Source organism: Aricia agestis, chromosome 4, assembly GCF_905147365.1.
Source record: "Aricia agestis chromosome 4, ilAriAges1.1, whole genome shotgun sequence".
Taxonomy (NCBI): domain Eukaryota; kingdom Metazoa; phylum Arthropoda; class Insecta; order Lepidoptera; family Lycaenidae; genus Aricia; species Aricia agestis.
Window position 1 is genome coordinate 1,172,951 of NC_056409.1, and position 27,937 is coordinate 1,200,887.

General features: G+C 37.8%; 1 protein-coding gene across 6 annotated transcripts; it reads left to right on the forward strand.

Annotated features, from left to right (window-relative positions):
* On the forward strand, positions 1-27,667 carry LOC121725934 (SWI/SNF-related matrix-associated actin-dependent regulator of chromatin subfamily E member 1). Of its 6 annotated transcripts, XM_042113130.1 has the most exons (16): positions 1-14; positions 1,638-1,646; positions 11,826-11,913; positions 13,463-13,507; positions 13,780-13,997; positions 14,353-14,553; positions 16,373-16,454; positions 18,231-18,335; positions 19,065-19,198; positions 22,511-22,651; positions 23,150-23,269; positions 24,091-24,250; positions 24,480-24,581; positions 25,311-25,364; positions 26,494-26,613; positions 27,374-27,667. In XM_042113130.1, the coding sequence occupies exons 3-16, from the start codon at positions 11,847-11,849 to the stop codon at positions 27,406-27,408; spliced, it is 1,584 nt and encodes a 527-aa protein (XP_041969064.1). In that variant the 5' UTR covers positions 1-14; positions 1,638-1,646; positions 11,826-11,846; the 3' UTR covers positions 27,409-27,667. The 6 variants fall into 6 exon arrangements, with proteins under 6 accessions (XP_041969064.1, XP_041969062.1, XP_041969067.1 ...); XM_042113128.1 differs by lacking the exons at positions 1-14; positions 1,638-1,646 and adding an exon at positions 11,477-11,556; XM_042113129.1 differs by lacking the exons at positions 1-14; positions 1,638-1,646 and adding an exon at positions 11,511-11,552.
* Positions 27,668-27,937: the final 270 nt, after the last annotated feature.

Sequence of the window (27,937 nt, forward strand, 5' to 3'; positions counted from 1 at the left end):
TAATAGTTAGAAAACTCCAGAAAGTGTTTAAAAACGATTTGTAATAAAATATGAATATAATTATTGTTACAAAAGAGGTTCAACATTTAAAGGTTTTAGGAACAATTATGTTCTACATCGTACTAGGTCTTGGCAAGAAAAAGGCATACAATATTCTGTTTGTACACTTGTTGAATAAAAATTTAAATTCCAGTTATGTAAAATACACATGTACACAAACTATAAACGACATACAGATAGGTTGTGACTTGTGTTTGTACATAATCTTAATTACAACTTGATACAATACAGTACATGATACAATATTTTATGAAAAACAAAATAATTTTACGTCTAAATATTGTATACGTCGTATTTTAGAAGAAGTATAAATAGTTAATAGTGGTTGTACAAAAATTGCTTGTTATTCCTGATACCCACAGGAAAACATAGAAGGGTCCTAGAAATTCTGCTTTTAAGTTGCAGATAAACGCAGTTCCATCGCATTGATAGTGTTATCTCTTATCAAGTTATGGTATCGAGCTTTACAGAAATACAACGAACACTGCGTAATTACACAAATTATCGGAAACTGTAGATAAACTGTATCACTAATCCGAATTAAGATAATATTGTTTACTTTGATAAATGAATGATAAATAAGAGATACGCATAAACTATACCCTGATATACTAATAAATCATAATTAAATAGCACTCACTAACACTTAAATATAAACATCGAACTCTACACACCAAACGCTGTCTGCAGCAGCTTCAAAGAACCACGTATCTTCCTTGGAACGTAGAATGCAACGTCTACTCTGTGCCTCCACGGGGCGGTGGGTTTCAAAAATGGAACATCTTTTTTTTTAATTCTCGTCGTTCTCGGGCAAAGCCGGGAGCCTCAGCTGCCGCCGCTGCCGGCGTCTCCGGAGCACCAGCTTGGACTTCCGCTCTGTGCTGCAGCACTCCTTGTCCTCGGGCAGCGTGGGCAAGCTGCGCTTCAACCTTCGCGGCAGGGCGCACTCGTCGTAGGTGCTCCTGTACCTTATCATGTCGACGTCGTCGGATAAGGGCAGCTGGAGGGGCATTTTGATCACCATGGTGCACGAGCGCTCGGTACGAAGGCTGCGGGCGGACTGTTGTGGCGGCCGCTCGGTGCAAGTGCCACGCTATTATTAGACGTGCATTAAACAAACATCGGTTTCTATCGATAGGTGATCGGGGAGAGATGCCAAGTGCGCCTCATCTCCTCTAGGGCTGTCTAATGCGAGATATTTTTTTTATTAGTCAAGTTAAGGTTTTACGACATACTACCTGTGCTAGTAACTACTTGCTCACATGATTCCTTACCGCAATATGAGCTCAACGACGTTGAATCATAATGTCCAAACACCCAAACCAAATTACTAGGAAATAATGCCGTAAGAAAGTTTCAGAAAAAGTATTACATATTATGTAGAAATACCAACACTCATTAATATTTTACATTAGTAATTTTCTGGTATTCCTCATATCATTGATTGATAAAATATTGTGACATACTAGTTACTCGTCGAACTATTCTAATATTCAGGTTAGTATTTCCTCAACACACATTCACAAACAATAATCTTGGGTATGCTTTTAAAAAAGGTCAGAAATTCAATTTGTGACTAATACAATAGCAAAAGTATTAACTAGAAGACGCCCGCAACTCCGTTGCGCCAAAATTCGTTTATCGCGCCTGAACTGTACATTTTTCCGTCATATAAGACGCAAAGTTTCTCCATACCAAATTTCAGCAAAATCGATTCAGCGGTTTGAGCGTGAAGAGGTAACATACAGACAGACAAACACACTTTCGCATTTATAATATTAGTATGGATTTGATATCTACTTTTTGTTGTTAGCACATCCCTTTTATTGCTTCAAGGTCAGTCGCACGAATTTTCGTCGGAATAGGTATTGACGATCATAATTCGTCTGAAATCATCCAGACGCTACACATACATCATCGAGTTTAGTATCTTAGTCACATCCAGCAGATGAAAATTAATGCGACGAGTTTGTAGAATATTATGTACTTTGGAATGAGCATATTGGTGAGATCACTATGAGAACTGAGAGAACTCAATATTTTTTTGAAGAAAGTCTTCGTCAATAAGTTTGGTGAATTAATATTTTTATTCTTGTCGCTGATTAGGCACAACATTGTAGTTACAGTACACAAATGTAGTTGACGTAGAAATAGATAAAAAACAATGGTTTTTGTAGGAAGAGATGGTATCTATAAAGAACTAGAAAATCACACTTTTCATAGCTAGCCAAAAACTATCTTGAACCTGATTGAAGTTTCATACGAAAGAAGACTTTCAAGCAATTCATAGTTTACAAGCTATAACTATTGAGTTATTGCAAAATAAATTACTTCGTCAGTACAGTGAAGTTGCACGCGAAGACAGCATGACCAATAAAACCGCGTGATGCTATCATTTGGAGAATGATATTGCGATCATCAATCGTTTTTTTCCATTACATCTTTATTACACTCTATAAAATCGTAAAACTGATAGCACATTAATTATTGTGCGGTTTTTCGGCGGCAAGAGGCCGTAATGTTACGATTGCTTTTTAAATATAGTTTTACGTTTCTACTCTTCCACCGCTGCAAAGCCTGCAAGTGACAATATTTTGCAGCCTCTGAATGACTTTTCTAAAATGATGAGTACATGTTATTACTACAACAAAGTATCATTAACTATAATATTAGAATAGCTTAAATTTTTGGATAGAACTGCTCAGTGCTCACTGCATAATTACTAACTAACCTAACATAACTCTGTCTCTTGATAACAATTGTCTCAAGTCCACTTGCTCTTTTCTTCAACTAATTAAGTATTAATTAAATCCGTTAATACTATGCATGGTCTTGGCAACTACTGTTATAAGCTATTGCTATATTTAAAGTGTAACGTATTTGTTTTTTTTTAATGAAATAGGGGGGCAAACGATCAAACGGGTCACCTAATGGAAAGCAACATCCGTCGCCCATGGGCACTCGAAGCACCAAAAGAGCTGCAAGTGCGTTGCCAGCCTTTTAAGAGGGAATAGGGTAATAGGGGAGGGTAGGGAAAGGAAGGGAATAGGGGAAGGTAGGGAAGGGAATGGAATAGGGGAGGGTAGGGAAGGGAATAGGGTAGGGGATTGGGCCTCCGGTAAACTCACTCACTCGGCGAAACACAGCGCAAGCGCTGTTTCACGCCGGTTTTCTGTGAGAACGTGGTATTTCTTCGGTCGAGCCGGCCCATTCGTGCCGAAGTATGGCTTCCTACGTATACTATATTTGTTGATTATTAAAATCACCTGACACCTGAATTGGGCCATAAAAATGCATTCGTATGTTGTTTTTCCCCGATAAGGGCCGGACGGATAAATACTCGTTATCACTTATCGCGGTTTCGCGACTGTTTATCTGATGGCGCCGTCGCCAAAAACATCGTTTTCAGGTAAAAACAAATACTCGCCATGCTTGAATGAATCAAGCACATGACTTCTTATCAAACAATATCGATAAGCTTAAGAGGATACAACAGGGGCTAGAGAAATGAAAAAAAAGTACGTGTAATATCTATAGCTGTCTCCCTTACCTCAAGCCTATACCGCAGAACGCGATAGAGACAACTGCAGAAAATCCAGAAAATCAACGATTCGTTGTCCCCTGATTCCTTCTCCAAAACTTAACCGATTTAAGTACTTTTTTCATTAAAGATTAAAAAAAGGCTTGAGCTGTGTTCCTATGTTTTGCTTTTTTTTGTATAATCTAGCCAAATCTGTTTTCTGGACGTTTGAACACAGCGGAAAATCTGGCCATTTTTTTAGGTTTTTGAACGTTCATATCTTATTTAATAATTAAATTATGAAAAAAAAGAAAACATAGGGACATTGTATTAGTGGCCGTAGATATTCAGGAAAAAAATTATAACTCTACTAGCATTATCCAGGGAGGAAACAGGGGACAACGTTTGTATGGAAAAAATGGTGGTGTGGAATCCTCTTAACTACGGGAACCCCGGAATCGGGCATGTCCATATTTTGCAAAATTAAAACTTACTTTGAAAAGATAAGAGAAGCGTAGCAATGTTTACTGTAGGAAATGTGACGACTCTACTTCACATATTCCTTAGACCTTACCTACTTCCCAGATTCTTTACTAGTTCACACTTCATCAGAGATCTTGCGTGAATTCCGAGGTGTCTTCGGTGGATGAGCGACATGGCACATCACTTCACCGTGGGGAAGCTCTGGTATATGTAAAAAAATCACGGAGGAATTAGAAATAGTGGAGTACGATCCCTCGCTTCGTTCCTCCAGCTTCACTTCGCTACATTCATGAAATACACCAGGAATATTTTGTAACTGAAAATACTAACAACAATCTATACTAATATATAATTTTGCAGAGTTTGTTAGTTTGTTTGTTTGAACGCGCTAATCTCAGGAACTACTAGTCTGATTTGAAAAATTCTTTCAGGGTTAGATAGCCCATTTATCGAGGAAGGCTGCAAGCTTTATTTGATCACGCTAAAACTAATAGGAGCGAAGAAATAGTGGAAAATGTGAAAAAAACGGGGGAAATTATATGAAATTGCTTATTATCTTTAGATTCTTAAGAACTACTGGAGCAATTTTTATGTTTTTTGGCAAACATGAAGAATAGACCACGTTAAGGGACACAGGCTATTTTTTTGCGGAAAAATGTATTGTATGAAATTCCTAAATTACGCAAGCGAAGCCGCGCGGAACATCTATATAATATAAAAAAAGTAGGAAAGTCAATGCTGTACATTGAATATTTTTGTACAATAAATAATACTTGGGACATGATACTAACGCGGACGAAGTCGCGGGCAACAGCTAGTCATTCATATTTTTATTTGGATGGATTAGACTGGAGTGCCAAAGTATTTAAAAAATTTAAGTTGGATATTCCGAAGAAATCCTGTTATTTGAAAACAACTTCTCTTTCTTTCTCAATATGCGAACTTGACTATCTTTTAGCTAAAACTTCGATATTATACATTCTACATTACTCTCTTTAATATTGTAGATATAGACATAAAGGTTAATATACAAGTTTAATGCATTTCAATTGAAGCGAACACGTTACGCCTAGGATACATCAATGACGATTAACTGAAAGAATCCGGAACAATCCGACTTTAATCAGTGAACTAGATTCCACCGCTCCACGCTCTAATTGGTTCTTCCAGCCGCTGCCATGTTAATTAGGCAAACAGCTGTCAATAATTTGGCTCATTTCTGTTCATTTCAGTAACTTAATACTAGTGCAGTAAAGTAAACAAGCTCTACCCTAGGGTCAATTCAGACCGCAACGTGACGCGTAGATGCATTTCTAAATTAGTATGGATTTGACAGATTCGCAAGACGTCTCAAGCTGACGACATCTGTCAAATCCATACAAATTTAGGTCGCGTCGCGTCGCGCCTCGCCTCGTCACGTTACGGTCTGAATTGACCCTAAGATTTTCTTTGCTTATGTAATATTATACTCTAGCCCTCGCGCGGCGTTACGACGTCGTGGCGCCGCGCGCGGAAACCAATCGTTAATCTAAGCCTCATACTATAAAAAATATTTAAGAGCAGCACACATTGAAAATTTGCTTGGCTGACAAGGACATAAACTTTTTTCGCTCGTGCAGTTTATGTACTGTGATAGTAGAGACCAAAGATCTTTTACTTATGTCAATGGTTGAGAACATGACTGTGACATTTTTGTGCAATAGCCAATAAATAATAATCATTATTATTAATAATATTTTTCGTCAGTAAGCTCAAAGCTGCGTCTTCACGTTAGGTACCTACAGCCTAGTTGGTAACCTATAAGTACATAGTTAGATACTAGGCAATTTTTAATAGACGAGCATCATAATATTGTTGGTAAAGTTCTTACCAACAATACGATGCTTAGAATGGTATATTATTGCATTTTTCAACGTTAAAAGTAGATAATAGATATTACGTCTCAACAGAATAAAACACTTTTTATTTGAACTAATCTCGTCTCATTTAACTCATTTTAAATGCCACTCGGTCGTACTGCGATAGTAATTAATCACTAGCTTAGCTCGGTATTCGATAAAACACGAATAAAATGACATTTTCTAAAAATGATCCCTAGCTAGATCAATTTATCGCCCCCGAAACTCCCTATATATTAAATTTCATGAAAATCGTTGGAGCCGATTCCGAGATTCCAATTATATATATACAAGAATTGCTCGTTTAAAGATATAAGATTATATAATGGTAGTATATAGTACTATAGTATAGTACTTTTGTACAGCCACGGATCTAGGGGGGGGCAAGCCGGGGTCTATGCCCCGGGCGGCAAATTCAGGGGGCGGCCAAATTCCTACTTCACGGACCAATGGACAACTCATCATTGACCACGTAATAAAATATATTATAATAGCACAGGTACAGCAATTTCATGGCCATATCAACTTGACCGATACCCTGAGCGCGGACTGCGGAGTGAGGCGTGCTGCACGAACATATTATTCGCGAGGCGCGTAGGCATAGTTCAAAATACGCGCCCGGCTCTCGCACGCTTTTAAACCCTACCCTGTTAATTATATTATAATATATCCTACATAATATTGATAGCTGAAATTATATGGATGATAAAGGTGTAAATAAACATAAGTAGGTAGGGGGGGCGGCATGGGCGTATATAAGGGGGGGGGGGGGTCCTGGGGGTCCGGACCCCCCACTTTACTATCCATCTTACTTGTCCAATCGACAATATAATATTATGGTATTTAGGCTGCCCTTCATGGGCGAGTCCAACTCGCACTTGGCCGTTTTTTTACGTTAGGGACCCCCCCCCTTATCAAAGCTATATATACGCCCGTGGGGGGTGGCATTTTTCAGTTTTTGCCCCGCCTGAACAAAATTGAAGATCCGGGGCTGCTTTTGTAATAACGGCTCCAACCCCTACCTCAAATAACGGTACGTTTAGATAGGAAGAGACTGCTTTCAGCAGTAAGGCCGCCATTTCAAACTGTTTTGTTTTTCTCTTTCTTTGTAACCTTTGTCAACTGATTTGTTTCATCTCCATACCAAATTTCATCAAAATCGTTTCAGCCGTTTGGGTGTGAAGAGGTAAAACCGTAACACAGACAAACACACTTGCGCATTCATAATATTAGTATGGATATTAGTCAGAATAGTCAAAACAAAAATCGGCAAAGTGTGAGTTGGACGCGCCCATGAAGGGCACAGCAGCAATAAGGTTTATTTTTATGAAATTAAAAGGTTTTTATACCTATATTTCAGTTGATTTATTGAAAGTTAAATTGAGGTTTATTATTTATTACGTATAAAAAACTACTTCCTAGATAGAATAGAATAGAAAATTGATGATTGAATGTTTTTTTTGTTTCAGTAGTAACTAATTATTAAAATTTTAGGGGCCCCTTAAAAATTTTAATAATTTTTCAATTTTTGTAGACGACAGACAGATCAATCTTCACACACACATTTTTTGACAGATCAATCTTGATCTATGTCTGTGCTACATCTACTTACCAAGTTTCAATAGTATAACTCTTCTTCTTCTTCTTTTATTTACGGCAACCCATCGCTTTTTGCGACAGTATAACTATTATAGTTTCGGAGAAAAATGGCTGTGACATACGGACAGACAGACAGACATGACGAATCTATAAGGCCAACACTAATGAAACACAATTTTTCGTGCACTTTTTCCACTATATTAAGAAATTATTACTTACTTATAAATTTAAAATTTATAAGTAAGTAATTACTTATAAAATTAAAATAAAAACTAACAAATTACACGACCGGTTTCGAAATAAATCAAATCAATTCGGTTCCTTTATTTGCAAAATGTGTGTAAGTAAAGATGTCCTTAAGAATCTATCCGAAAGAATCTATAATGGTTCCGTTTTTTGCCATTTGGCTACGGAACCCTAAAAACATATTAGGCAACACAAAAAGCCACCAGCTGATTTGGCCCGTATCATACGGATAAACTGTTGCACCCACGTCTACGCAATAGTCAATACTTGCCAACTTCCGTTTATTATGGTTATGCCAACTGGGCCTATTTTAATTAGAACTAGATATTATACAGGGTGTGACAAAACAAAGTGATAATATTAGGTTGGGGAAAAATTTTCTTCGCATTTTATATAAAAATTCAAAATGTTTTTTTATAAAGTTTATTTACAATTGACTAAAGTATATAGGTGCCATTTTGTTCGATAACTTTTTGCCATCTTGTTCGTAGGGACATGATCCCATTGCTATAAAAATTTTGGGGCTTCTGATAAAAAAAACTGCGACCTACCTGACACTGCCTAAGGAATTCTGCAGCGACCGAAACAGGTGGAAATCTGATGGTGCAAGGTCAAGAATATACGGCGCGGCGGATGCATTAACTCATTAAGAGGAACGTCCACACTGCCGTTTTTCCATACAAACGCTGTCCCCTGTTTCCTCCCTGGATATAGTTGAGGGTAGGGAAGGGAATAGGGTAGGGGTTAGGGGATTGGGCCTCCTGTAAACTCACTTACTCGGCGAAACACAGCGCAAGCGCTGTTTCACGCCGGTTTTCTGTGAGAACGTGGTATTTATCCGGTTGAGCCGGCCCATTCGTGCCGAAGCATGGCTCTCCCACGTATATATATGCCGGTAGAGTTATGATTTTTTTTTCTGAATATCTATGGCCACTATTAGCATGTCCCTATGTTTTCTTTTTTTTCATAATTTTATTATTAAAAAAGATAAGAACGTCCAAAAACCCAAAAAAAATGGCAAAATTTTCCTCTGTGTTCAAACACCCAGAAAACAATACTGGCTAAAATTTACAAAAAAATAAAACATAGGAACACAGCTCAAGCCTTGTTTTAATTCTTAATGAAAAAAGTACTTAAATCGGTTAAGTTTTGGAGAAGGAATCAGCGGACAACGAATCGAAGATTTTCTGTTCTTTTATTAGAACTTTTTTCGTGTTGTCTGATGTCTCTGTCGCGCTCTGCGGTGGGAGACTTGAGATTGGTGAGACAGCAATACATTTTCAAATACCTATTTTCAATCTCTCTCGCCCCTGGTGTATCCTCTTAACGCCTCCCAGCCAAACTCCCGTAATTTTTTCTGAGTGGCTAAAGATGTATGTGGTCTAGCATTATTATGTTGAAAAACCGCACCCTTTCTGTTGCTTAATTCCGGCTGCTTTCTCTCGACTTCTTGCTTTAATCTCATCAGTAGTTTGCAGTACAGTTCAGAATCGATGGTCCTGACTGGCGGTAACAGCTCATAATGAATAATGCCCTTCCAATCCCACCACACACACATCATCACCTTGTTGCGAGTTAACCCGGGTTTTGCCACGGTCTGTGAAGCCTGCCCGGCCTTTGACCACGATCTTTTTCGCGCGTTACGTCATTACGACGCGACGCGACGTCGCGACGTCTTAATAAAGAATCACAAATGAGTAAGTCAACTTGGGGAAGTCCGTCTGGGGGGTAAGACCATCTGGCGGCAATAACTTCCATATTTTAACGACTAGATTCATATGGCTCAGTTGGTAAAACAGTATTGCCGAGTTAGTTTGATCTAAGATAGTATTTCCCAACTTGTGGTCCGCGGACCCCTGGGGGTCCGCGAGTATTTGTTTGGGGATCCACGGTGTCATCTCTGGACCATACGTAATCCGATTTTTTTGCTGTTTATTTTATTAAGGGGGTCCGTGAAAACTGTGCTTGACTTCCGGCGGGTCCGTGGCTGAAAAAGGTTGGGAAACACTAATCTAAGAAACAGGCATGTCGCTACTAACTACCTGTTACAAAAAAAACGATCGGCAATTTTTTTCCGTTTTGTACTCGTATTCGGAGTGACGGCCAAGTCTCTGCCAAAAAAAAAAAAAGGCAATACGAAGGATTTTTTGGAGTTTCTTGGATTACGTAAGTAATTTAGTAATCCTTTTACTTATTACTGGTGTTCAAATCGTTAATATCGCTTTAATTTGGTTATTACCACCTGCAAAATATTTCTTACCTAAAAGTGCAATAGTGTGGAAGTCCGTCTAGTTTGCATAAGGAAAGGCCGGATTACCCATGTTAAAAAAATGTTTGATAGGCCTGAACCCAAACACATGCACTATCCTGCATATAAGCCGGCGGACTGCACGGCGGACTGTCGTGAATGGGCCCTTTAAAATCAGCCAGATACAATTGGTATAGCCCAAGAGATTTTATGACAAGTTCATACATATTAGTTATTAACTTATTACATACTATACCTAATGCGAAAAGACTTTTTCCCAAACCTATTTCTTATGGGCGTGTATGTGTCCTTTGTTTAGAGCTGACTGTATAGTGTATAGAGTGCCGGTTTTAGCACTACCAGCGCCCTGGGCGAGATTTCGTCGGCGCCCAGAGTGCTGGTAGTGGTAAAAAGGGAACACCTGCTGCCTGCGGCGCTCCTTTTTGTTATCCTTTGGCCCCTTTTTTTATCCGGCGCTCTGGGCGGTTGCCCAGAGTTGCCCCGTTTTTTTATAATTTGCCGTAACACGGCACGGCCGCGCCACCATAATACAGGGGACCTCTCAAGTATTTTGTAGCCCTTGCTATATTAATTACTTGCCGTTGCCATGGCCATTAAATTAACCCATCAATCCCCAAACGGTATCCGGCCGCAGACACAATAGATTTTCAATTGTTACTTATGCGACAATTGTAAATCTATTGTGTCTGCTATTCCCACGATCGAGATATTAAAAATATATATATATCCACAGCCGAACATATAACCACCTCGTTTTTTGGAAGTCGGTTAAAAACATTAAGATACGATGCCATACATGTACAATTTGCTTTCCTACTTTTATGTACCGTCACGAAAACAACGTGCCAAAGTGACCAATCTGCGGGGCTAAAATGGTCATATTTAGCAATTCCTCTCAATCAATTCAGCAAATGAATTGTCAAAACTGTCAAACTGAAAAATGTCAAATCAGTACAAAAATACAGAAATGAAATGCAAGCAGAGTTGCATTTTGCGATTTTAGAAAAATGAATCATATTATGATTCATATCATGATTCCTCAAAGTGACCATTTTAGCCCCGCTGTTTCCTTATTCATTGGTAGTGTAGGCCTTTAGTAGCAATTTATTATCTGTATTCTGGATGAATGGTCTATTGTCTATTGCAAGTGGCAACAAAATGAAGGCCTGTGATTGGGCAAATAACAACATATTATTATATCAGTAACCAATCGTATTTGTACCGTTTTTGACATCTAATTGCTGACTTTAGTTTTGATTGGTCTAAATTAGTAAACATAGACAATATAGAGGAGACTGTAGAGTAGAGCTACGAAACGTCAAACTTTTACGTTTTCCAGTTGTGACGCTTGTATTTTTGTAGTTTTTATTTGTTGTTTCAACTTTCTATTGCGAAAAAGTTATAAAATTTGCTGAAAATCTATAAGTTACAAAAGTTTATAATGAAAATAAATAAAACAGTTGGAAAATAAGACATTGTAAGTACAGTGCAATATTCCTGTAAGAAATCCCATACTGTTATACTTTGGTCCTGTAGGGTTCGCGATTGTTTTTAGAACAATAACTAAATACATTAACTTTTAGTACCAATAAAGTAGGTATATTCTTCAAGTTGGCATACTTGATAATGTATTTATTGTATGTGGGCCAGTAAAAACTCTAAATTCCTGTCTTAGCATTGTTCCCTAACCTTAAATAGCCTGATGCTTAATTCTGTGTTAATAATCTTAAATTTCTCTATTTTTTTGCAGTTGGAGTGATTGAATATTAAAATGGCAGCACCTAACACCTATAAACCAAACCCAGCCATGTCTATGCCAAGCCCACAAAACAATCCGCGTTTGTATTCCATAAATATACACTTCGAACAGTACATTAGTTACTTAGCTTAGAACTTGGCCCAAGGAATGCCAAAATAAACATAAAATATGCTTGTTATAGTGGTTCTCAACAGAATTCCATGATTGTATTCTTGATTATTCTATAAAATATACATTTAACTGTTTGTCTATAAAATTACAAAATAATGGTACCTGTATGCTGGCCAGGCTGACCAACAGTGTCGCATGAGCATTAACCCATCAACTCCCAAGCGGCACCCGGGTGCCACATAACAATTGAATATGTATTGTGTCTGCCATTCCCACGATCAAGGTATTAATGGACGACAAGTTGCAGTTGGACAATATGGATTATAAATATGTTCTGTCACACTATTATGAGAGACATAAATTACAAAGCAAAAATGTAATGTGGTGTAAGTTTGTGATCTGCCAAATGAATTTGAGACAAATTCATGATTGTGGCCTAGACATATAGTTTGTAAGTCAACACTTAAATAAAATTATATTTTAGAAAAATGTACAGTTCCTGCAGAATAATTATACTTCTTTTATTGCAGAATTTACAGAATGTGTTATGCTCTTCACTTGACTGTGCCAGGACATTTATATTTTTAAAGTGAATAACAGGTTGTCAGACTCGTAACTTATTGTCATATTATAGTAACCTGTGCTAGTGATACTTGAGACATAGCAGTCTAAAATAATATTTAAATGAATAATAATACAATTAGCTTATTTCTATTTGACTACAAAAATAGTTCAATGGTAATGACTGCATTGCGGTTTAGCTTTTTAATAGAGTTGTTTTCTTTTTATTTTAAAAAACTTGCATGGTAGAGTTCTAAAATTTTATTTTAGATTTAGTTTCTATTATTTGTAGACATTTAATGTTGAGAACCACTAGTTTAGAATGTTGTTAGATACTAACATACTAAAATGTATGTATTTGAAAGCTTTAAGAGTCATTCATATAGCCTATTGGTTAAAATATGTTCAATAATAATTAATGGGAAAGTTATATTAGTTTCCATTAAACCAGCTTTAAAGTTTTTACTTATTTACCAAACTAAAGTACCCTTTTGTGATGGCAAATATTATGCCTCAGACTGATATTTTTTCTATTTGAATAGTGCCAACTACAAAAAAAAATATTTTAACAATATTATAAGAAATAATTTTAGTAACTTAATAATAATAGATATATTTGTAATAACTTTATCAAATTTAAAAAAAAAATTGAAAATTTACTACTAATCATCATCTAGTTACAGCAAAATAGTTTTATAAATTTAATTTTAGCAAAAACAGTTTTTATATGACAATATCTTGATGTGACAGCATGTTTTAACCATTGTGTTACTAAAGCACATAATATGAATGACGAATGTACTGTAAGCTGGTATCTAACTGAACCAATATAGACAAGCATGGCGCATTCTCCGCTTACTCAGACAGATTTTGCAACTTTTAAACTTTTATTTCTTGTTCCCTACGCATTACTCTTATGTTCATTTTTATTTTCATGTTTTGTTATGTTCAAACAGACTACATGATTGCGGGGCCCCCAATGAGTTTCGGTATGATGAAAGGTAATGCCCAACGATTTTTCTTTTATTCAAAATTGTCCAATCGTTCCGGATTTAGATTCTAGGCCTTCGGGTCACGACGCCAACGCGAGACACTCGCAATCACATCTGTTTTACTTATGCTATGTTAGAGCCTACTAAATTTCCGTCTTGTGAACTAATCTGTTTTTAGTTATAGTGCATTAATTATTTTAATTTGCCCCGCCCGCTCCCGTCCTATCCTTTACGCTTTTTGTTTTTTCTTTCATTGTATTGCCGCGCTGCTTGGCTTGAAGGCGGTATGAATGCACCGCCGCACCATAACCAATACCAGTACCCCCAGTACGCGGGGGGTTACGGATGGCAACCACAGCCGCGTTTCGCTACAGAGAGCCGGCGGACTGGGTCGGCGAGCGGCGGGGCGGGCCAGAAGGATGATAAGACTAGTCCCTTTGTGTCCACCTCGCACTCCCACCCCGGATTCCAGCCGCAGAAGATCGGGAAGGGTGGAGCGGTGAGTATTCTCTTGTTGTTTATGAATGTCTGTTCATATGTGACAAATCTAGCTATGCTGATCTATAATATATTCCTACCAACTATGAAAAAAATAAAGTGCTAAGCATAGTAATTTTAGTATAGGCTGCATACAACTTTAAAATCCTTCGGCTAAAGTGCAAAAGTAGAGTGTACCCCAGGGCGCAGCCTAGCCGCCCACGATCACCCCTTGTCCCTCCAAAGAGACCTAAACATTAAACCGCGGAGTTGCGGGCGATATATATTATAATATAACTATCTCAAGAAATGAGATTCATATCTAGCAGTGTTCAAATAACATTTAGATTGTTAATGACACATCCATACTATTCCAGGGTGGGCTCCCCAAGCCGCCGAAGGCCCCGGAGAAGCCCCTGATGCCGTATATGCGGTACTCGCGGCGCGTTTGGGATGCGGTGAAGGCCGCGCACCCCGAGCTCAAGCTGTGGGAGATCGGCCGCATCATCGGCGGGATGTGGCGCGACCTGCCGCAGCAAGAGAAGTACGCCTACGTCGATGAATATGAGGCCGAGAAGGTAGATACCACCTTTTTCTTTTTTTTTTTAATCGAATCCAAAAAGATAGATACCACCTTTTTTTTTTTAATCGAATCCAAAAAGATAGTTTTTCAGTTAAGGCAATTTTAGTTCTCAATTATGTACAATTTTGAAGTCGGATTTATCTTTTTATTTTTTATACTGGATGTAACAAAACCAAGTGATGATACTTTAGGTTGGGTGTGTACATGTTCCTTGCAGAAAGTTCAGTGTGAAAGTAGCAGTGCTAAGAGACAATTTTTTTTTCACTTTTGTACAAAACTTGTGACTCTGAGGTGCTTGCCTATACAAATCACAAAAAAATTTAGTATTTCAGGGCTGCTACTTTCTGTGAAATATCTAATGAAATCTAGTACGTACTACATAGATACTGTGAGTCCTAGTAATGGACATAAAATAGAAAACAAAGAAATGTACGGTTTCTGCACGATAGACGAATAAGTGGTAGCTTTTTTTGAATAAGCTAAGATTCTTATTTTTGACCTAGAAAATGTACGGCTTCCGTCTGTCTTGGACAATATGAAGTTATGTTATATTTAAGTAATGAAAATATGTGTGTGACTGGATATTGCAAAAACTTACAAAGTTTTAAACTTAATATTTTATTAGGCGGTGTATACAGAACAGTTGAAAATCTATCAGTCTTCGCCCGCTTATTTGCAATGGCTGGCACACAAGAACCGAGGTACACATCATATTCCCACTCTGGTCTGCATCTGTGTGTACATAACCCACCGATCACTGTTTGAAGGACCAAAATAACACTACCACATTTGGTATCTGTTAAGCATCAGTGTCCTATCCCACAATTTTTTTTGTTGTTAAATTTTGAATGCAGTCTTGTTCTAAATCATCTAAAGAACAACTGCATTCATAACTCAATACGTAATTTTTGCGGGTTAGTACACAAATGCTTAACAGCGTCCATTTAACATTAGGCATTGACATACCATATCAAGAAGTGAGCCATTCTCTCACAGATACCTAAAAAGGCAGAGTATAAAATACACAAATTTATACCTAGAAAGGCAGAGATTTTATAAGTATTTAGTTCCTGTTTCTACAATTTACATATTTTAAGTTGCGAGTAATAAGATAATTAGTATAGATATAAATCGTAAATATTGTGATTGCTCTGTATGGTTTAGGAGAATGTTACTAGGTATGCCAAATTGCTTGAAATTTTGTCACAGTAAAGCTTTATTTCTCCGGTCGCGTGGTATTTCTCCGGTCGAGCCGGCCCATTCGTGCCGAAGCATGGCTCTCCCACGTCTAAAATAGACGACGTCTAAAATAGAGAATATAGTTTATAGAGCAAAATAGGCCAAAAATTGTGATTTTTGTATGGGGCCCCCCTTCATTTTATTATAATATTATTATTAATTATTAAAGTACACATATAATTAAGACCTTGGTGAAAATTTCAAGTGCCTGCCTGTTGCCGTTGTTGAGATAGAGCAAAAAATCACGTTTATTGTATGGGGTCCGCGCGGCGGAATTGTGCTATGACGTCACACCGTTACCGGGCGCCCGCGTCGTACAGTTACAACTTGTTTTGCTTATAAACCGGAAACTAATTAAAGTATCCAAGTAATTTTTTCACTAATATTCTTTATTTTTGACAGAGAATGTGGACTGCTAATAATCAAAATTAGGTAACATTCTCCATTCTGCTCAACTAAATACACCAGGAAGAAGTTTTCATAGCTCCATTTCAGATATGCTATGTCAGTGCCATACCCATGTATTTTGTTTGTGACTAATATGCACTGTGTCTCCCCTCACTAACGCACGCTAGGCGGAGTACGAGAAAAGCTTGAAAGCGTACCACAACTCCGCCGCCTACCTCGCCTATATCGCCGCCAAGAATAAGGCAGTCGGTAAGGGTATTCATGTTTGCATGCGATTTAAGATAATACTTAAATCAATGTTCGAGCGATGTAGTATGATCATAAACTTAAAAATTAGATATAATTAAGCACTCCCTAGACGGTAATTCAGCATTACATGCGTTACGTGCACGCATGATCTTATATTGTATTGATTGATGCGAATGACATGCAAACTACGTGCTGTACATTGATTGACAACTTCTTTAATTGTTCGTCCTGCAATATGTGCATTACATGCACGCATGATCGCGGTCGGCATGTCATGCATCAATTATGTCACGTAAATGCATGTAATGCTGAATTACCGTTTAGGGAACAATTTACAGATGATGAATCATGAAAGCCCGATTTCTGTGGGGTTTTACCAGGTCGAGTATTTTCATTACCGTTATTGATTAGTTAATTTTTTAAGCTAGGTAATCCAAAGCGATAGTATATAGATAAACTCCTGCCAGAGAAAACTCAGAAACAGGCCATAAGTGATGTAGTAAAATCATAAAAATCGCACATAACTAAATACGCATGCGTCCATTGACATTCATTTCATAACATCAAGAAACGAGTAAAGTACGGTCGCGTATCAAAAGGAGATAAACTTGGGGACAACTCATAGTACTTATCAATTTATTTAACTCTCACGACACCTAGGTGAAATATAGCAATACATATTCGTGTACGAGCGAAAGAGACAAGTAGGTAAAGCAATTTGTGAACTTCTACGTTAAATTATTTTCCCGCGACCGTATTTTACCTGTTTTTCTCTCGAAAGCCATCAATTCATCACCAATAATACTTACGGTACTTTTAGAACACTGGTATTATTTGTTTTACATAAAAGCTTTAACTAATATATTTTATGTGTAAGGTCACATTTGGAACTAACAATTTGAAAACGTGACATTAAATCTTGGAGTTATTACAATCCAATTGTAAATTAACTAGTAAATATTGATTATTTCTATGCATGTTTGCCTTTTCATAACATTGCTTTTCCTTTACATAAATTGAAAAGTTTATTATTTTCTAAAAAGTTAATCCGTTAATCGTTAATTAACGAAGTTAACATTTTGATTAACGGATTAACTTTTAAGTTAACTTTTAAAAATATTAACGGACTCATTATCTTCCGTTAATATGCAGAAGTCCGTTAATCGTTAATCCAATGCCTACTATTTACCGCACGGCACCGCGGCGGCGCGGCGCGAAAACAGGTTCAGACCGTTAGTATGAAACGACAAGTGCCGGGCGAGCGGGAAGCACGGCGCCGCGGCACGGAGGCAGCGAAACAAAAACAATACTAGATACATTTTCAGGCGCATGCGAGTGAGAAGAGATTTGTTTCGTTTTATCATTTTATTACTCAGCGCCGTTCCGGTGCTTATAGAGAGAGGGATTTGTTTATTGTTATTATATAAATCATTTGCATGTTGATAAAGAAGAGTGCAGTATAATTTAGTAAGGTAGAATACAATGATTATAGAAGTATTTTGTTTTGTCCCTAACATGTTAACTTCCAAAACCTTAAACCAACAGATTTTGTATGTACACTAACCGAATGATATAAGTTACAACAAGGCCATATTACACATATTAGCGGATTAACGATTAACGTTAACTTGCGTTAATTCGTCCGAAATGTAACGCTTTAACGTTTAACGAAGCTAACATTTTTTTTAACGGATTAACGATTAACGAAGTTAACTATTTGATTAACGGTGCCCAGCTATGTTTAAGTAACATTTCTAATCAGCATTCGGTCAGTAGTAGGCAACTTGGACGAAGAGAGCTCGAGCAAGAAGGGAAGCTCGCAGAAGGAGCAGCAGCAGCAGGACAGAAGAATCGACATACAGCCCGCTGAGGACGAAGAAGGTAAGCCCCAACAATATAGTGTAGCTGTGTTTAGTAATATCAAGTATATAATACAAGTATTTTCAAGCTGTGCTGGATGGCATTACAATTTTGATGACCATAATAAAAGTCACAAATATTCTGCACTCGTAACTAAGTGATCGAGTATTATTATGATATTCTTTGTTGTAATTAAAATTTCTGCATCAAAAGAACTTTTATTTACAACAAGTAGACGTGGGAGAGCCAGGTTTCGGCACGAATGGGCTAGCTCGACCGGAGAAATACCACGGGCTCACAGAAAACCGTCGTGAAACAGCGCTTGCGCTGTGTTTCGCCGAGTGAGTGAGTTTTTTTTAATGAAAATAAGGAGGCAAACGAGCAAACGGGTCACCTGATGGAAAGCAACGCACCTACAGCTCTTCTGATGCTGCGAGTGTCCATAGGCGACGGAAGTTGCTTTCCATCAGGTGCCGCGTTTGCTCCCTTATTTCATAAAAAAACAATCTCATAATCGGCATTCTAGCATGTAAAAGTCGGCATAGGTCTGATCGGTCTCTCTTGCAATTAGTGTTGCATTGTATATTATGTACCACTGTGTTACACAAGTGAGGGATCAGAATGTTCGTATGTATTAACACATACTTGGGCACTTCAAAAAATGAATCCTGACTATTTCCTCGTATTCCGTGAAATCGACGACCAACATCGACATGGGTGTTGTTAATAAAACTCTTCGATACATTCCAGACCAAGACGAGGGTCTGTCGGTGAAGCACGTGGCTTACGCGCGGTACCTGCGCAACCACCGGCTCATCAACGAGATATTCTCCGACACCGTCGTCCCGGACGTCCGCTCCGTCGTCACCACCGCGCGCATGCAGGTATCGGAATTTGGTGGCTTTCTGTCGAACCCAGCCGACAGATTACAACCAGAGTAAACGGAACTAACGAGTAGGCTGACTCAGAAGGGATCTCGAAATTTATACGTTTGACTTTGCACGTCGTATATATCGGCCGGCGCGCGCCGTACTAATGCACAGTGTATTTTTTGTCCAAAAAATTGGCCATGCCGTTTTTATTATTTAATTTTAAAGGATTTATGATTATAAATGCAGGACGAGAACACCCGATTGCCCATTTCATATAGAAAAATGCAAATTAGCACTTGAAAAAAATTCTATGGTTTCCAGAAAAACTATAGAAACAGTTATAGCTCAAAAGTTTGATATTCTTTTAAGATTTTATTAATTGATCTTAATAGTGTCTTAAAAGCCCTACGATAACGAAAAACATCCAGGCTTTATTCTGTTCAAGATAACGTTTTTATGACTGATTTTGTAAATTTAGGTTTTAATTTTTTTAACGCCATGTCTTTTCATATTTGGATTTGAAACTAAGACTGAAATATTCTTTTTATTGTTACTTATAACTCAAAAAAAATGGGATCTAAATGAGGCGGGGCACTGGAGTTATTCAATTTTATATTATTTTGGATAGGGTTGTTACCGTATAGTTTAATAATATTTGAAGTAGGTTTTTATATTATGCTCATTTTTCTAATGAAGTTCATAACTTCCAAAACAAATGTAAGTCATTTTTAATTACTAGCTACTGCCCGCGACTCCGCCCGCGTGGATATTCATTATGGTATCCACAGTTTACATTTTCTTCGCGTTATACTTTACTACTCTGTTCCCCTTTGCTTCACTGCTGTTCCACTCTTATATTGAGTTTTGAAGTCAGTCAAAAAATCTAACATAGTAACATGCCATGAATATACTTAAATAATATAAATAAGTATAAACATATTGTCTTGTTTGCATGTACTAGTCGAAACACTGTGTGTTTGGTAGAGTATTATTTTATGGAATTTCAAGTAAAAACATAGTTTTATTCAATTACCTAGCTGTTGCGCGCGGCTTCGCTCGCGTGACATTCAATTTCTCTGGACCTTAATTTGATCGTTTTAGTATCACAAACAGACACTTATTTTTTAATACTAAAGATTTATTTTAAGTCCAATGAAAGTCTCATAATTTTTAATATTTTCTATACAAATTATTATCAGGCGTCGTTGTAAATATCTAATATTTTACTTGTTATAATACGTTACCCAATAAAATTATTTAAAATGTTCATTTTTTTAATTGGAACCCGGACACCCGGTTCACGTGACGTTTTAGGACCAGAATAAAATCCAAAACGGGACCCGGTCTACACCGGCTACCTATTAAACAATAATTTCCGGTTATAGTTAAATCTATATGAGACCATTTTATACCGGAAATATAATTATCAAAGATTTTAAATGTCACCATATTGTGTACATCAGAAAAGTTTTAATTTGTTAAAAAAATTCCAAGTTAGTATATTATATTGTAGGATTCAAATTAATATGAAAACTGCAAAGCTTTTGTAATAGCATATTGCTTTACTGAAGTATTTTTATATTTAAAAACTAAAATAAAAGTAACCGTTTTAAGAATTCGCATTGCATTATAATTAAAATTTACTAATCGGGACTTACTACTAGAATAAGTCGCGTTAAGTCCCGATTAATAAGTTTTGAAAAGTAGCCGTTTTTTTTTTGTTTCTGCTCAAAAATATTAGTTACTTTAGTGACTCAATGTAGTTTCTCTAACCTGTCTAAAATGTCTAATACTTAAACAGAATTTAAGTATTAGACATTAGTCAGAAATAAAAAAAAAAAACAAAGTTCAAATGAATAAAAAATTTGGTATAGAAATATTGATAACCCTAAAACCATAGTTACCATAGAAAACTTTGGAAGCCTCTAACTTCGGTGCCCTTTATTATTTGGATTTACACGAATTCTAGTACATTTAAGTAACAATTCTGTATAAAAATAAAATCCAAATAATTATAAATACGTTCACAAAAAATTAAAGAAAAAAAAACATAAATCGTAAATAAATCTTTAAAAACTTGTTTAAGAAATATGTAAATTGGGTTAAATTGTGTTTTTTTTTTTTATTATTGTCGATCAGAATAATCAAGAAGACAATTAAGTAAATGTTTAAAAAGTTACGGCAATTTTTAACTTTTTTGAAAAAAATAATTATAGTGAATTTTTATTGTTCATAATAAGAAAATAACGCATGTAAATACTAATAAATTATTTACATAACATTTCTGTATGAGATTTCCAAAAAAAAAAGGCATGGCCAATTTTTTGGACAAAAAATACACTGTGTAATTGGTTAATATACTGTTGTACACGGCGTAACATGGCGGTAGCGATCATTGACTCCCTGTCAAAAACTTGTCATTTTCTATACAAAACCACGATTGACAAGACTGTCAACATCTGATACTTCATTGTAAACAGGGACAGGGAGTCAATGACCGCTACCGCCATGTTTCGCCGAGTACAGTATAAGCATCGTGAAACATGTCGAAATTGACACTCGCGCCCAACTCGCGTATATTCGCCCGTTTATTTCAAGTCGAGGTACTCCTTACTTCTGTCTACTCTGTTACAACCATAAAGTTAATATACCTAGCGGAATAGAGCAACAATCTCGAGCTGTCAAACGAAACCAAAATTGGTTTTCATCTGTGTGAAAAATATGTGTACGTATACACTAATTACACTTACACAAGCATGATCGAACATGAATTCTATGAGATTTAATTGTCAACGTGCGGTACGTGTCGACTGGACGTCAAAAAAAGAGTGCTGCTGTCATGTATCATACGTCTCTTTTTACCACGCAGTGTTACTGATAGTGACATCTCTCTTGCTCAGGCCTTTGTATCTCTATTCCGCTAGGTATATTAACTTTATGGTTACAACTAACATTAAATCGACATAACCGGACCAAATGAAGTACGTCTGCTACTGTGCTAATGGTAGTGTCGATGTAAAGCAGATAATTTAGGACTATTTTAAAACGCTGAGAGCCCATCGGCTATAAGGGCCTATTTCACCAATTTCTAACAAGTGCCGGATAGGCTATCCACCACTTAACTTGACAGATAGAGTATGGAGAATCTGTCAAAAAAGTTGTGGATAGCCTTCCGACACTTTACCAGTAAGAGGTGAAACATGCCCTTAGAGTGGTTTATTAACACGGGTCTCAGTGTATCAGCTGATGGTAGATATGGTAGACAATGCGTCCTTCGGGGATGATGTTGGAAACAGATACACGAAACTTTATTTGCCTTTACAGATCCTAAAAAAGCAAGTGCAGTCCCTCACGATGCACCAGAAGAAGCTGGAGGATGAGCTGCAGCAGATAGAGGAGAAGTTCGAGGCCAAGAAGCGCAAGTTCATCGAGAGCAGCGAAACGTTCCAGGAGGAGTTGAAGAAGGTTCGTTGTACAATGTAGATGGTCGAAATGACCATAAAGCCCAAGACGCATTTTGGTACATATAAACTTCCAGAAATGCCCAACATGACCAGTTCAACAAAAAACGTTTAGCTTGGGAGATTTTCTGCTCAAAATACATGTTATGTTACTATGTTTTATATAAGTTTACTCTATAAGATCTTTAATATCATTGAATATTCAATAGAATATAATCAATCTCCCCTTTACACTCGATACACACAAAACTGTCTGTTAATGTGTGCCATGATAATGCCTGCCTTCCAATATTTTAATACAATTATTACAACTTCGTTTCTAGTTCGATCCTGCTCGATTCCTTTCTAATTTCAAAACGCTATTCTGGCGCGATGCGTGAAATTACGATTATTACATTTTGCTAGCATACCATATAATATCATAGACAGGAAACTAATAAGGGTACTGATGATTTTACTCTGGTGAATACACCGTATCGTTCATGATAAAAATAATATACAGCACTGCAAACCTGCGGTAGACGAAGAGACGTTCGGCCGCATGGTGGAGCGCGCGCTAGAGCAGATGCGGCGCGGCGCCAACCCCACTCCCGCCGCTCCGCCCCCGAACAAGCGGGACGAGGTAATATACACTTTACAATTAGGTCATCGATGTTAGGTTTATATTCGCGTACCAATATAGAGGTTCAAGTGGGATTCACATACTAATAAAAAGATTAGCTTATACAGACGCCATAGTTATACAATGTGTCCACTGTCCGTGTCTGTTAAGTGTCATAATATCTAAAACATCAAACAAGGATAAAACTTTCAAAGTCAAAGTCAAATTCGTTATACAGTGTGTAACAAAAACTAGTGATAATACTTTAGGGTGTGTACATGTTCCTTGTAGAGAGCTCACTGTGAAAGTAGCAGCTCTGAAAGACGAACATTTTTTTTCACTTTTGTATGGGCAAGGGCCCGAGCGTCACGAGTTTCCCCATACAAAAGTGAAAAAAAATTTTGGTCTTTCAGCGCTGCTACTTTCACAGTGAACTCTCTACAAGGAACACGTACACACCCTAAAGTATTATCACTTGTTTTTGTTACAACCTGTATACATATAACTCTAACAATGTGTGTTACCTGTTTGTAAATACACGATGTCTTCTTATAAGGAATTCTAAAGGAGCTAATTTTATTAGTGAAGAAGATAAGGTCGTATTACAAGAATTAATGTAAATTATAAAAGTTTGGAGACTTTGATTTAAACTACAAAATTGCATGTTACCCCCGCGTTCCATTTCATGTTTAAAACGCTCAAAATGCCTCCTATTTTGAGCGTTTTGATCGTTTTTAACATCAAATGGAACGCGGGGTATAACATGACTTTAGTCCATAGATCAAGATCAGGCAGCAATGTAGACTATAAAGCATTAAGCAATCGAATAACATTGCTTTTAGCCGATGGATCAAGATCAGGCAGCGATGAAACCGGAGCAGAACGGGCCGAATGCGCCGACGCAAGTCGACAAGGTGTCCACGACGGACGTGAAGCCCGACGGCGTCACTACCGAGCTCAAACCGGAACCAGAAACCAAGGACGCCCCGCCGGAACCTGAAGGTATTATTTTTATTAAAAAGGCTTATAAATTGTGATTTAGAAATAGATAAACATGTAGGTAGGTAATAATAGGCCTTCGTTGCACATTCAAGCTGGACCAGTCTTTGTAGAATTCTTCAAAATATTTCTTTCTACATTAAAGTAGTCACGGCGTCAATTACAATATAATATCTATCACGATTACGATCTTGATAGAATTATAATATTAAACGACTCCTACACGTTTTAGCTGAGCGCAAGGAGGAGAAGGCGGCGGATAAGCCGGCGGAGAATAAGGACACGCCCCCCGCCCCCGCCGCGCTGCCGCAGATCACCTCACCCCCGCATCCTGGTATTTTTGTTTTATTATAATTCCTCCCCCTAACATTATCAGGGCTCATTTTTTCATCTTTCTCATTCCACATTTATCCAATACTTTTCATTTATTTATATATTACCCCCGCACCCTGTTATTCCATAAATAAAACTTTTTAAAACCTAGCGATTAAAAGACCGAAATAGGTGATTAGTTCCAGTGCATGCAAATAAATATGATTTAACTTCTTAATACCCTGCTATTAAAAGCCCAAAATAGATGATTCCAATAATTATTCTGCTCAAATTTGATAATCGAAATAAAAGACTGCAAATTAGCTAAGTCTAATAGCACGTAATAATTGTCGTGCAGCTTGCTAACAAATAAAAAAAATTGATTAGAATATTTTTACTTACCCCTTGTCTAAACAGATTGTATGAGTTTTTACTCCTCATCCCTTTTAACTTTTAAGCTACGAATAATAAAAACTAAGGATGAGTAACTGTGTCAAAAATGTGTCCACGAGTCTACAAAATGGGACCTGAATACATGTATACTTTATGCGTGTATTTGGTACACAATTTTGTGTAAATATAGAAATGACAATTATTGTCAACAGCTTTATTTTGCAAAGAGTGTTAGTGAATCGTTGCTATTGCCATATTTTAGTGTGCGAAAAGGAACCAAATTCAAAACGGTTGAAGTATGGGAGTTAGGTTTCCTTAGTTTTTATTATTCGTAGCTTATAAGTAATATTTATTCCAGCTATGATGGTGCCGCCGGCCCCCGGAGCGCCTCACGCCGGTCCACCTCCTCCGGGTAAGAACTATATATTATTTATCACAACAATTTTAGTTCATAATAAAACTATTTATTTACTAATATTTACTATACAATAACAAAATTTATATAAAACTCATGACATAGGAATATTTTAAAATGCGTCGAGCATAATACGATGATGATGAGTGCTTGTATAACTGGTAAGTGTGGCTGTGATGACGAGCATAAGATGTAAGACGAGCATAACTAGTAAGACAGTTTGGGTACAACTGTGTCCAGAGTATTCTGCTGTCGCACTCAACTAGGATGTGGGTGCACTTGACTTTTGTATGCAGCGTGCGCTTGTGCTTAGCGTAACACTGTGGTTGTACCATAAAGTTAACATACCTAGCGGAATAGAGAAACAAAGACTTGAGCAAGCGAGATGCCACTATCAGTAACACTGCGTGGTAAAAAGAGACGTGTGATACATGATAGCAGAACCATTTTTTTTTTCATCTGTTTGACGTCTAGTCGGCACTTATCGACAGATTGACAATTTAATCTCTTAGAAAAATGCTTGTGTAGGTGTATACGTAAACAAATTTTTACACACAGACGTAAATTAATTTCGGTTTCGTTTGACAGCTCGAGATTGTTGCTCTATTCCACTAGGTATATTAACTTTATGGGCTGTACGTAATGCGTGTGGTTGTACTTGAACGGAGAGGGTGCACTAGTACTGAGCGTATGTGTGAACTCGTGCCGAGCGTATGTGTGCACTCGAACTGTGGTGAGGATGCAATTAAATTGATCGTATGGGTGTCGTTGAACTGAGCGTATAGGTGCACTAGAACTGCGATACGCGAGTACTCGTGCTGACCTTAGGTAAACTCTAACATTGATGTGGGTGCACTAGAACTGAGCTTATGGACGCACTTGAATCGAGCGTATATGTGCACTCTAACTGACCATAGGTAAACTCTAACATTGGTGTGGGTGCACTAGAACTGAGCGTATGGGTGCACTTCAATTAAGCGTACAGGTGCACTAAAACTATGCGTATAGGTACGCTCAATAGTATAGGTTGAGATGTGGGTGCGCTAGAACTGAGCGTATAGGTGCACTCGAACTGAGCGTATACGTGCACTCGAGCGTATGGTCTTACTGAGCGTGTGCGGCGCAGGCGGGTACGGCGCGGCATACGGCGCGCGCTACTACGGCGGCTACGGCGCGTTCGGCGGCGCTTACCCCCACTACTACCCCGAGCCGTACCACCATGCGCCCGCGCATCACGACGTCAAGCGTAAATATCTATTGACTTGTCAAGCCCGGTGGCAATGTGGAACATAAATAAAGAGGCCAATTTTTTTATAAAGTTTCGTGTAAAATTTTGGCCTGAAATATTTGTCAGTGATGCATCGCCTTAAGTGTTTTATACGAGAACGTTAAAAGTTTCATAAATGCTTATTTTTATTAAAAGTTGTTAAAACTTTAGATTTTATAAATTTTGCCACTGGGTGCGATGAGCGTGTATTTGGAAGCTGCCTGCCGTACTTGGAAGCACGTTACACCGGAGTTGGCTGACCTTGTTGCTTCCAGTCGCAGGCGCGGATTGGAGTCGTGGCGTCTTTACTTGTCTCTGTATTTTTTTTAACCTGTTGAAAACGGATAATAGATCTTGAGGGATCCTCGTCTGCGACGTAGTCAACGTGTAATCCCATAGATGTTTGTCGTTGTGTTGTTTTAGTAGAACAGACTCCTAACCCTGCATGGTTTGCTTCGCGTATTCCAGCTGTCAGATTGTTGTAGCGGATCGAGGCAAGTTGCATTTAAATATAGTGGAAAAAACAATTCCATAGACGATCGTCTATATTGTTATGCGACTTGGCTATCGATCCATAGAGGCTTTTTTGACATAGAGCCAGAATGCTGCACGACTTAACAGTTAGCCAGAATATACAGGTACGTATTGGCTAATGATTGAGGTTTTGGTTAGCGTTTGCTGTGGAGAATGCTGTAGTTATTTTATTTATGAGTAGGTGTTAATCAAAAATTTTTTTCAGCCGAGGAGCCGCCGGCCAAGAAGGAGGGCGAATGATCCTCGCCTAAACGCGTCGTCAAACGACGGCGCAAGTCCTCCTCGAAGGACGCCCAGTAACTCTGCTACATGCTCGGTAAAAATCTGTGAACTTCTAGTAGTCAACCTCCCGAAAAATAAAAGCGTATTCCCGTTATGCGTCCTATAAAGCTTAAGGATATTAGAGTCTCTATTTCAAACATCGTATCGCTTTTAGTATAAGCGATACGATATTTGAAATAGAGACTCTAATATCGTCTACTAAGGCTGCGTTTCCATCAGAGATGTGTTGCGAGGAACGTGTTTTTGTGAACCAATAGAATCGCTTCATTGACGTGAGATTACTATGACATGATATGAAGGTCTAAAGGGGGGCAGTGTGGGACCCAGAAAAAAAATGTGGGCGTTGTGTAGAGGCGGGATGTGATTTGTACTTTCATTTCATCTGGATGCATTTTAAATTGAAACAATGGGGAGCGCTAAAACATATTTTTTTCTCAAAGTGGGCAGTAGACAAAGTAAGTTTGGGAACCCCTGGCCTAGACGATCA